General features: G+C 38.6%; 1 protein-coding gene and 1 pseudogene across 1 annotated transcript in view; one reads left to right on the forward strand and one right to left on the reverse strand.

Annotated features, from left to right (window-relative positions):
• Positions 1-2814, forward strand: part of ZNF546 (zinc finger protein 546) — a 20824-nt gene extending 18010 nt beyond the window's left edge. The window contains 1 exon segment of the mRNA XM_011952536.1: positions 695-2814. Within this exon segment, the coding sequence (XP_011807926.1) occupies positions 695-2814 (2120 nt within the window).
• Positions 2815-8861: 6047 nt separating this feature from the next.
• LOC105519234 lies at positions 8862-11100 on the reverse strand (annotated as a pseudogene).
• Positions 11101-11938: the final 838 nt, after the last annotated feature.

The following is an 11938-nucleotide window of genomic DNA, read 5'->3' on the forward strand; positions in this document are numbered from 1 at the left end:
CAGCTAATTTTTTGTATTTTTAGTAGAGATGGGGTTTCACCATGTTAGCCAGGATGGTCTCGATCTCCTGACTTCATGATCCACCTGCCTCAGCCTCCCAAAGCGCTGGGATTACAGGCATGAGCCACCACTCCCGGCCTATTTTACCATCATTTTCTGAGGTATTTTGCCTTCTTTTAAATTGCACTACAATAATTTAGAGTAAGCTAGGAACCAGCAAACTATAGCCCATGAGCCAAATACTTCACTGCCTGTTTTTGCATGGCTTATAAGTTACAACTGGTTTCTTCATTTTTTCAGTGGTTGAAAAAATCAAGATTTTGTGTCATGTACACATTTTTTGAAATTCAAATTTCAGTGTCCATAAGTCAAGTGTTATTATAACACAGCCACACTTATTATCATCTGTGGCTACCTTGGTGTTGTAATAGTAGAGCTAAGTAATTGTGACAGAGACCATATGCCTCCCAAGGCCTAACACCTTCACTATCTGGTCTTTTACAGAAAAAGTTTATTGACTCCTGCTCTAAACCATTTATTTCTAATGTATGTTATTTCTGTTTTATCCTTTATTTCTACTATAAGGTACAACCCCCATCCCTGCCCCAACACAGAAAAATAACATTATAGCATTTGTTTGCTTTTTTCTTTTTTTTCTTTCTTTCTTTCTTTTTTTTTTTTTTTTTTTTTGCAGATTTGGAATACAAGTATATCACCACAAATTTACTTTCAGGAAAGAATGTTTGCAAACTCTATTTATCTCAATTGCAGACAGGGGAAAAAAGTAAAAACACCATCCATGAGGACAGCATTTTCAGAAATGCTTTGCAGTGCAAACATGAATTTGAGAGACAAGAGGGACACCAGATGGGTTGTGTGAGTCAAATGATAATCCAAAAACAAATATCTCATCCTCTACATCTGAAAATTCATGCTAGAGAGAAATCATATGAATGTAAGGAATGTAGAAAGGCCTTTAGACAACAGTCATACCTTATTCAACATCTGAGAATTCACACTGGTGAGAGACCCCATAAATGTATGGAATGTGGAAAGGCCTTTTGTCGAGTGGGAGACCTTAGAGTACACCAGACAATCCATGCTGGGGAGAGACCCTATGAATGTAAAGAATGTGGGAAGGCCTTTAGACTTCATTATCACCTTACTGAACATCAGAGAATACATTCTGGTGTGAAACCCTATGAGTGTAAGGAATGTGGGAAGGCCTTTAGTCGTGTTAGAGACCTTAGAGTACATCAGACAATTCATGCTGGAGAGAGACCTTATGAATGTAAAGAATGTGGGAAGGCCTTTAGACTTCATTATCAACTAACTGAACATCAAAGAATTCATACTGGTGAGAGGCCTTATGAATGTAAAGTTTGTGGCAAGACATTTAGGGTACAACGACATATTAGTCAACATCAGAAAATTCATACTGGTATCAAACCCTATAAATGTAATGAATGTGGGAAGGCCTTTAGTCATGGCTCATACCTTGTTCAACATCAGAAAATTCATACTGGTGAAAAACCCTATGAATGTAAAGAATGTAGTAAATCCTTTAGTTTTCATGCAGAACTTGCTCGACATCATAGAATTCATACGGGTGAGAAACCCTATGAATGTAAAGAATGTGGAAAAGCCTTTCGTCTTCAAACAGAACTTACTCGGCATCATAGAACTCATACTGGTGAGAAACCCTATGAATGTAAGGAATGTGGGAAGGCCTTTATTTGTGGTTATCAACTTACTTTACATCTGAGAACTCACACTGGTGAGATTCCCTATGAATGTAAGGAATGTGGAAAAACCTTCAGTAGTCGCTATAATCTTACCCAACACTACAGAATTCACACTGGTGAGAAACCCTACATATGTAATGAATGTGGAAAAGCCTTTCGTCTTCAAGCAGAACTTACCCGACATCACAGAATTCATACATGTGAGAAACCCTATGAATGTAAGGAATGTGGGAAGGCTTTTATTCATAGCAATCAATTTATTTCACACCAGCGAATTCACACCAGTGAGAGCACCTATGTATGTGAAGAATGTGGGAAGATTTTTAGTCGTCGCTATAATCTTACTCAACATTTTAAAATTCATACTGGTGAGAAACCCTACATATGTAATGAATGTGGGAAAGCCTTTCGATTTCAAACAGAACTTACTCAGCATCACAGAATTCATACTGGTGAAAAACCCTATAAATGTACGGAATGCGGGAAGTCCTTTATTCGTAGCACTCATCTCACGCAACATCACAGAATTCATACTGGCGAGAAACCCTACGAATGTAAGGAATGTGGGAAGACGTTTAGTCGGCACTATCATCTCACTCAACATCACAGAGGCCATACTGGTGAGAAGCCCTACATATGTAATGAATGTGGGAATGCTTTTATTTGCAGTTATCGACTTACGTTACATCAAAGAATTCACACTGGTGAGATTCCATATGAATGTAAGGAATGTGGAAAGACCTTTAGTCGTCGGTATCATCTTACTCAACATTTTAGACTTCATACTGGTGAGAAACCTTATAGCTGTAAAGAATGTGGGAATGCCTTTCGTCTTCAAGCAGAACTTACTCGACATCACATAGTTCACACGGGTGAGAAACCCTATAAGTGTAAAGAATGTGGGAAGGCCTTCAGTGTTAACTCAGAGCTTACTCGACATCACAGAATTCATACTGGTGAAAAACCCTATAAATGTAAAGAATGTGGAAAAGCCTTTATTCGTAGTGATCAACTTACTTTACATCAGAGAAATCATATTAGTGAGGAAGTCCTCCTATGTGTAATGTAAAAAGAATATGATGGCCTTTAGAAAATGCCCTTTAGCAGATAATTTATAATTTAAGAAATTTTCTGTTTGTCACAGAACATGTGGGAATCCCTTTTACTTCATGCTCACAATTTATCAGAAATTCATATGTTAAAGAGTTGAAAGACTATAGCATCACTCAGTCCCTATTAGACTTCAGAAGATTGATACTGATGCACTGCACCCCAAACCATCAAGGACCTTTTCCCCTGCAAACTGTTGTTGAATAGTGCTTCTCTAAAATGCAGTAATAATGGGCCAGGTGAAGTGGCTCACACCTGTAATCCCAGCACTGTGGAAAGACAGGAGTTCGAAACTAGCCTGGGCAACATAGTGAGACCCTGCCTCATGGCTTTAGTGAGCCATGATTGTGCCACTGCACTCTAGCTTGGTGACAGAGTGATAGCCTGTCTCTAAATAAATAAATAAAATGTGGGCCAGGCACAGTGGCTCACACCTGTAATCCCAGCACTTTGTGAGGCCCAGGTGGGCAGATCACCTGAGGTCAGGAGTTCAAGACCAGCCTGGCCAACATGGTAAAACCCCATCTCTACTAAAATACACAAATTAGCTAGGTATGGTGGCGGGTGTCTGTAATCCCAGCTACTCAGGAGGCTGAGGCAGGAAAATTGCTTGAACCTAGGTGGCAGAGGTTGCAGTGAGCTGAGACCCCCCAGTAACTTCACACCTAAGGAGACTCGCAATAATTCCATAATCTGTAATATTCAGTCTGTGTTCATATTCTCAGTTGTGTTCATTCTTTTCACTTGTGTAAAGAATGCTTTTCATAGGTTATTTTTAAATTCAGGAACCAAATTCATGAATTACATCTGTGCATTGTTCGTATCTTTTAAAATAAGAATGGCCCTTCCCCCCACAACTGTATTGCAACATTGACTTTTTAAGCACTCAGGATACTTGTCTTATAGAATATCACATTCTGGAGTTTTCTCGTTTTCTCAAAGTATTTTTTAATGTGCTTCTTTATCCCCAGTATTTCCCATTAACTGGAATTTGGGATTAGAGACCCAATTAGATACAGATTAAATATTTTGGCAAGAATACTTCATAGGAGAAAGTTTGTATTTTAATTTGTAACCCATTAGGTGGCATACAATGTCATTATACCACTATGGTATCCTTAGTTCATTCACTTGGTGTAGCAGAACGTACATTCCAAAGATGGCCACACCAATATATCCCATTCTGCATGTTCACCTTACAATGTGATACTGACACTCCCCAAGAGGTAGAGCTCATGGTCCTTCCTTTTGAATCTGGCCAGGCGGGCCTGTGTTTATGGCAGGAGTAACACTGTGATTTCCACGACTAAGTCACAAAAGGCAATACAACTTTTGCCTGACCCACTTGGGATGAAGCCCAGCCACCATGCTACAAAGATGCCAAGTAACTACACAGAAAAGCTAGGTAAAGCTGTCCTGATTACAGCTGTAATTGAGGTAACAGCCAGCATCCAGCACCAAGCATATGAGGGTATGAGCCTTCAGATGATTCTAACCCTTAACCTTCAAAAGTTGTCCTAGCTGGTGCTAAGTGGAGCCGCGAAAAGCTTTCCCCCATGAGCCTGCCCAAATTGCAGATTTATGTGTAAAATATTGTCTGTTTTAAGCCACTAAGTTTTGGAGTAGTTTGTTACACAGCGATAGGTAACTGAAATACTTGTTTCATATGGTAATCACCAGGTTTCTCTGTTGTAAAGCTAAGTATTTCTTTTAATTTAGTAAATGATCTGTAGAGTAGTACTTTGGCATTTCGGAAATTTAAAATCTCCAATCATATAATGACACTAGATTAAAAAGAAAATGAAACCATAAAGGACAACTTAGAAATGAATGATGAGATCAGAATTGTGAATGTGGTCAAACCTGTGCTCAGTGAAAAATCAATAACCTGTTAATGTATTCAGGAAACAAATATTGAGGGTCAGTGCTTTGTTTCTCCTGCTCACCACTCTACTCCCAGTGACTTAATACTGTCTCTTTAACATAGTAATCGCTTATAAAACTGTTAAAATAATGAAGAAGCATTAAACTCAAGAAACTAAGGGAAAAATAAGTCAATATAAGAAAGAAGGAAGGATCATTAAAAGGAGTTAATGAATTTGAAAATAAAATAGACTTATTAAGGCTTTGTGAAAAAATATTAATGCTTGATTTTAGTACATCTGATCAAAGGAAAAAATTATGGCATTGTGAATGAGAATTGGATGTAAGTACAGATGGAGGAGATATTTTTTGTTTTATCAAAAATTTCAAGGAGGTAATATCAAAATTTCACTAGCTCTTTGTACACTGATATTATAATCCTCATAATACAACAGATGAGGATAGTTCTTAAAAGACAAAAATGTAGGTGAGTCTTTATGAAGAAAGCAGAAATTCTAAACCATCAGCACATTCATTCAAAAACCTAGTAAAGCAATTAAGCAAAACAATTTCTTTACTTGGACTGTCCAGGGATAGATCTGTTCTAGTTTTCCAAATTAATGATGGGAAAGGAAGAGCTGATCCAGTCCAAATATCTTCAAGATCCATGTTCTCAGTTTTTCTTAGCTTTAAATGGCCAAAGTATGGCCTAGATTGGATATGATAATTTCCTCAATGCTTAACACTGAGCACAATTTTTCACATATTTGAAATCAAGGTGTATCTTACAATTTATGGCATCTGACAATACTTCCAACCAGGTGGCAGTCATCAAGCAGTTTTGTGAGAAGCCTTCCTGGTAAGAACACAAAAGCATCTGCACCAAAATATATAGATTTAATGGCATGTAGGGGTTTGCGTGAATATATACAGTTGAAATTCAATTCTTCCTTAAAAAGAATTGTAACTCATTTCTTTAAGACTACCATACTACCACTTTCCTCAACTTAAACTAATGTCCATTGTCAACCAAAATATCTGTGATCTCATGGATCCATTATGGTTTGCAACTCCAGGTCCATTTTATGCCAATAAGACAGCCATAATATATCATTGTACAAGTCATTTACTATCTAGTTATATCATTGCTCAACATTTGCAAATTCTTTTTACAAATAACGCTAATTGGATGTAACAAAAAGCCGAGTATTTTGAGACATATATTAATGCAAAATCTTGTTAATGTATCAGCGGATTGTTCCTTCAAAGTACCAGTGCCTTAACACAACATACCTAAAAGGACATCTCTGGGATTAGTAGTACTTAATGGCACTTGAGAAATGGTTTGTGGGCACACAGCCTTGTGAAGTTTTGAATACTAAATCCCCTTTTTAAAAAAATGCTTATTATCAGGCTATCAAAAGATTTGAGTCTTACAATAAAGAAAATTTGCTTAACTTTAGTGCATGATAAACTTTACTAAGGAAGTCTCATTCAGAATATCTAATATTTTGGGACGTGAACCCACACTGGAAATGCCATAACCAAAACACAGTGACCCTAAAGATAGAATATTCAGATCTTATGGCAGATGTTTAGCTATGCTGGGAAAGGAAATGAATGGTGTATTTCTCTGCTGCTCACGTATTCCTCTGCAATAAATTGCTGACCCAGTTTTGTTTTTATATACTCACTACTATACTAATGAGGATGGCTCAATTTTTTATTTGAACATACTATAATGAATTTAAACTTTTATTGATGAGTATTTATGTTTTAACAGGTTTTCATATTTCAAATATACTTCAATAAATATCCTTGTCTGTGATCATTGGTTTATGTGAACTGGAATTTCAGTAGCTGTATATACATGGAAGAACAATTGCTCATACATTATATACTCTTTCAGTTATGTTAGATAATACTAAATCAATCATAGGTTCTATATACCCTACTAGATATTTCCAAATTGTTCTCTTAGATCCTGTGAACTGGTAAACTGAGTGTCCCTATAGCTTCAGTTTAGGTATGTTTTTGTATGTATTCCTAAATTTTGACTTAAGCCACTTTTCAAATGTATTTCTTGGCCTATCATCATTCCTTTACTTTGACTTTCATATTCTTGGCTTTCTCCATTATTTTTGTCTTGTTTTTTTTCTTCCCTCTAATTGAATGTCATTCTGGATACTTTGCTATATTGATGCAGTATTTTCTACCTACATGCATATAGTCTGACCATGCATTCTATTTTTATGAGACATTTTAAGATTTATAGGTTATCAGTTATGTAATCTTTGCAGATTACATAAATAAAATTTTATTTTTCAGTATTTATATTTAATTTTCTTATTGCAATAGCTAGAATCTTCAGAACACAGTTGAATATTATGGTAATAGGTATCTGTTTTTCCAAATTTAATGGAATATTTCCCAACATTTTTTTCTTTGGTCTTATGTTTCCTCAGAACCTACATTTCATCATTTACTATAATATTCACTCTTCATTTGGGGATAAATTCTCTGCTGACTTTAAATTTCCTTCAGTATATGTGGGGGTAGAGGGAGGATGCCTACTTTTGTAGTGATTGTTAATTTAAAAACTGCTGAATTTTGTCTAAGGACCTTTTGTTATCTATTTTATGTTTTTCTCCTTAAATTTATTGATGTATTGATTTGTACTTATGACTTTCTTAAATTTTAAACATTTCTTGTAATATGCTGTAATTTTTGTCATACTACTAGAGTTCATTTGGTGATATTTTAATTAGAACTTTTCCATCTATAGTCAAATGAGGCAGTATTATAGTTTCTTTTTCTTTTATTGATAAGACTTTAGAGTTGTAATCTATTCTTTAACACCTAGAAACAATTTGTCCTTAAAGTATTTACATTTTTGTATCTTGATATTGTATTTTATGACTTGCTAAATTCACTTAGCTTTAGCAGGGTTTTTTTTTTATAAATTACTTAGAATTTTCTATAAACACAATCAGGACATCTGTGAAGACAGTTCCTTTTAATTTATATTTCATTTATTTGCCATACTGCACAGGCTAGGGCATTCTGTAGAGTGTTGAATGGAAATACTCAAAGCAAGGCTAGGCGTGGTGGCTCATGCCTGTAATCCCAACAACACTTTGGGAGGCTGAGGCAGTTGGATCACCTGAGGTTAGGAGTTCGAGACACGCCTGGCCAACATGGCAAAATCCCATCTCTACTAAAAATACAAATATTAGCTGGGTGTGGTGGTGCACCTGTGATCCCAGCTACTTGGAAGGCTGAGGCAGGAGAAGAGTTTGAACCCTGGAGGTGGAGGTTGCAGTGAGCCAAGATCGTGCCACTGCACTCCAGCCTAGGGGACAGAGCTAGACTCTGTCTAAAAAAAAAAAAAATTATCAGAGCAGACATCCTTGAGTCTGACTTTAGTGAAAAAGCAGTCAATAATTTATCATAAAGTTCTATGTTAGCTGTTTATTTTCCCTAGATATTCTTTTTGGTTTTTTGACAAATCTTGGGTCAATTTGCCATTGAAGTCATCTGAATCAACCTCTTTGTGGAAAGGACTTTTAATGGTAGTTTCAAGGAAATTTTCAACCAAAATGTTGAATTTTTCTATCACAGCAAACAATTGAAAATGAAATCAAAAAAATTTCATTGATAAAGAACATAAAATGCTTAGGAATATATTTAATAAAACACATGCAAGACTACTACCTAAAAATTACACAATTTTGTTGAGAGAAGCTAGGGAAGGCCTTAATAAATTGAAACATGCACCATAATCACAGATGAGAAGACCCAATTTTTTTTTTTTTTTTTTTGAGGTGGAGTCTCGCTCTGTCGCCCGGACTGGAGTGTAGTGGCCGGATCTCAGCTCACTGCAAGCTCCGCCCTCCGGGTTTACGCCATTCTCCTGCCTCAGCCTCCCGAGTAGCTGGGACTACAGGCGCCCACCACCTCGCCCAGCTAGTTTTTTTTGTATTTTTAGTAGAGACGGGGTTTCACCGTGTTAGCCAGGATGGTCTCGATCTCCTGACCTCGTGATCCGCCCGTCTCGGCCTCCCAAAGTGCTGGGATTACAGGCTTGAGCCCCGCGCCCGGCCATCCCAATGTTTAGAAGTCATTTCTCAAATTGATCTAGGGATTCAGTGGAATCCTGTCAGAATTTGTTCTGAGCACAGCAGTGAAGTGAGGATTGGAGGGTGCTGCACTTTGAGGTAGGTTCATTAGCTGTTGCAAAAGGCTGGTGATAGTCACTGTTGGAAGATGATAGAGGAGGAGAGAGAAGGGACTCAGTAAGCATGGCAGCACCTCATCTTGTGCATCCTTCTTGATAAGGAAAGAGAGGTCCCTGGCTGTTGTCATGAGAATGTCAGCTGCTTGCTCTTTGGAGAGGAAAGGAAGAATACAGGCAACCATTGTCTTCCCTTTTCGGATACACATGATCTGTACAAAGTGGTCATCACTAGGCCTCTCTTGTCCAGGCTATTTCCCCCTTAAGTTGTCATACATGCTACACATTTTGTACTTTCGCTCATCCATTAGAGCAGGTCATTCTTCTAGACTTAGGAGGTAATGTCTTTCATAGTCCTGCACATCAAGGAGCAAACTGTAAGTTTTCTCAATTATGACAGGGGTTTTTCTCCTCTTGTTTTGTACTTGTTCTTCTTTTGTCTCATCATCCTCACTCCAAGATGATACAACAGCATCAATCATTTTTCGGAGATTATTCACACTGGAAACAGTAAGCTTTCCCAAAGAGCCCTCAAATTGTACTGGCTTATAGGCATGCTCCAGTTCGGCCACCTGAGGGGTGATAACCTTGGTGCACTCCTTTTTAGGGCCATCACCTTGTATTTCTTCAGCAGCTGATGGTTTCTCCAGCTTTTCAAAGTAATTCTGGTAATAAAAATCATCCAGGTAGGGATCAGTGCTTTGCAGTTGCATCATCTGAATTTTAAAGGCCCAATCCTTTTCCTGCTGCAACATGATATTAGCATATAGATCCTTTCAGAGATGATCGTGATGACTGCTCCAGTGACTTCCTCTATCTCCTGCACCATTGAGATTCTGATGCTGATTTCTATTCTGTTGCTGTCTCTGATGCAAGAGTCAATGGTGCTGTGGATGGAGGTAAGTTGTGTCCAGTCTAAACATTGGGGCCTGAGATCGTAGGTTTTGCAAGTGAGGTCCTGGGCTGTGGAGGTGGTGTTGCGGAGGGTGGAGGACTAAAGGCATGGAAGCCTGGTGCTGAGGGAAGCATCTGCCCAACTTGCCCTTGTAGCAACTTGGGATTCATAGCAGCAAGTGGACTACAAATCCAGGGACCCATACAAACTGGCTGGGAGACATCTGTCCAGGCTGTTGTTGTGCTCCTTCAAGAACCTGTGCTCTCTGAAGGGGGCTGAGAACAGGAGGAACACTAGGAGGAAAAGGGTGACCCAGGAGGGAAGAGTTCAGGACCCTGTAGAACTGATTTGGAGACATCCTCTCATCATAGGGACCAGGATAACACGGTGGCATTGGGGGCCAAACATGGACAGGCTTCGAATGCAGAATCTTCCAAATTGGCCTTCCTTTTCAGTTGCTGGTTTCAGGTGGAGGAAAGTCTATGGACTAGGACTGCATAGGCTCTGTGGGGCAAAGCCATCTGCTTAGGTGGGGTACCCATGGGAACAGTTCTAACAGGAGGACTGCCAATGATAGGTGAAGTTGACCATCTTAGTAATGCATATTCAGAAAGGTCCTGATCATTTTCTGGATCCTGGGGGGCCTCTGAGGCAAGGCATATTCTAATACAGACACTGTAGACATTTCCTGAGTGAGCAGTGGTCCTCAGATTTGCCTCAGAACTTCAGATCCATCCCAGATACTGGAATTCAGACTTCCTGGTTGGGGCTGTAAAACTGGCCTGGTCTGTGCTGCCCTCATAGCTGGATCTTCTAGTTCATTTTCAATCACCATCTTACTGAGCCTTTCTGCCAGATTCTCCTCATGGTCACCCAACAAGTCTATTTCTTCCCTTTCTCCGTTGCCTGTTGGTTCATTAACTGCCACTGGTAGCTTTTCTTCCAATTCAGCCAGGTGCTCGTGCTTCCTGCCAATCATCATCAACTGCACCTGACCCAAATGTATCATCATTGAATTGCTCAATCTCTTCATCTTCTTCTCTCAGTCCCTGAAAGTAATCTTCATCTTTATCCAGAAGACAATCCTCCCAAGACTCATAGTGGAACATTCTTGGGGAGGTGAGGAGGGAGCAGGGAGGGGAGCGGGGGAGGGAGGGAAGAAGCACTGACTCCTTAGCCTCCTCCATGGCCAGGTCCTCCACCAGCTCACAACCCCTGGCCACCTATTTCTGTTTCTCATATTTGTTCCTATGAATTCTAGTTATTATCATGTATCATTTCCTTACTTCAATACAACTCTGCTGTCATTTACTTCCTTTATGCTGCTATTATCAAATATATTACATTTCCATGTTATAGGCCCAACAGTATAATTATGTACATATTGTATTATACAATTGCCTTTTAAATTTATTAAGAGAAGTAAAGGAAATGTGCATTTTTGCTGCTTTTTGTATATTATAAATATTTTCTTTTTAAAAATGTGGTTTTGAATTTCCATGTGGATTTACTTGCTTTGTTTGAATAACCTTTACAATTTCTTATATGGTAGGTCTGGAAAGGGCTTTATTTCATCTTCATTTTTGAAAGACGGTATGTTACTGCTTGACAGAGCTTTTGTCCTTTGAGTACTCTGAATATATAATCCCACTGCCTTCATCTCCTCCACTGCTTTGGATAAGAAGTCAGTTGTCAATTGATTTGTGTTCCATTGTTAAGTGACACATCATTTTTCTCTTAAACTTTTCAACATTTTCTTTCACTTTTAGCACTTTTACTATGATGGGTCTGTTCATGGATATCTTTGCATTCATTCTGATTACAGTTTGTTGAGATGCTTGTGGGTATTGATTAATGTTTATTCAACAAATTATGGATGTATTTAGCCATTATTATTATTATGATGATTTTTTGAGATAGAGTCTCGCTCTGTCACCCAGGCTGGAGTGCACTGACTGGATCTCAGCTCACTGCAAGCTCCGCCTCCCAGGTTTACACCATTCTCTCGCCTCAGCCTCCTGAGTAACTGGGACTACAGGTGCCCGCCACCACACCCGGCTAGTTTTTTGTATTTTTTTAGTAGAGACAGGG

Source organism: Colobus angolensis, unplaced genomic scaffold, assembly GCF_000951035.1.
Source record: "Colobus angolensis palliatus isolate OR3802 unplaced genomic scaffold, Cang.pa_1.0 Scaffold34, whole genome shotgun sequence".
Lineage (NCBI taxonomy): Eukaryota > Metazoa > Chordata > Mammalia > Primates > Cercopithecidae > Colobus > Colobus angolensis.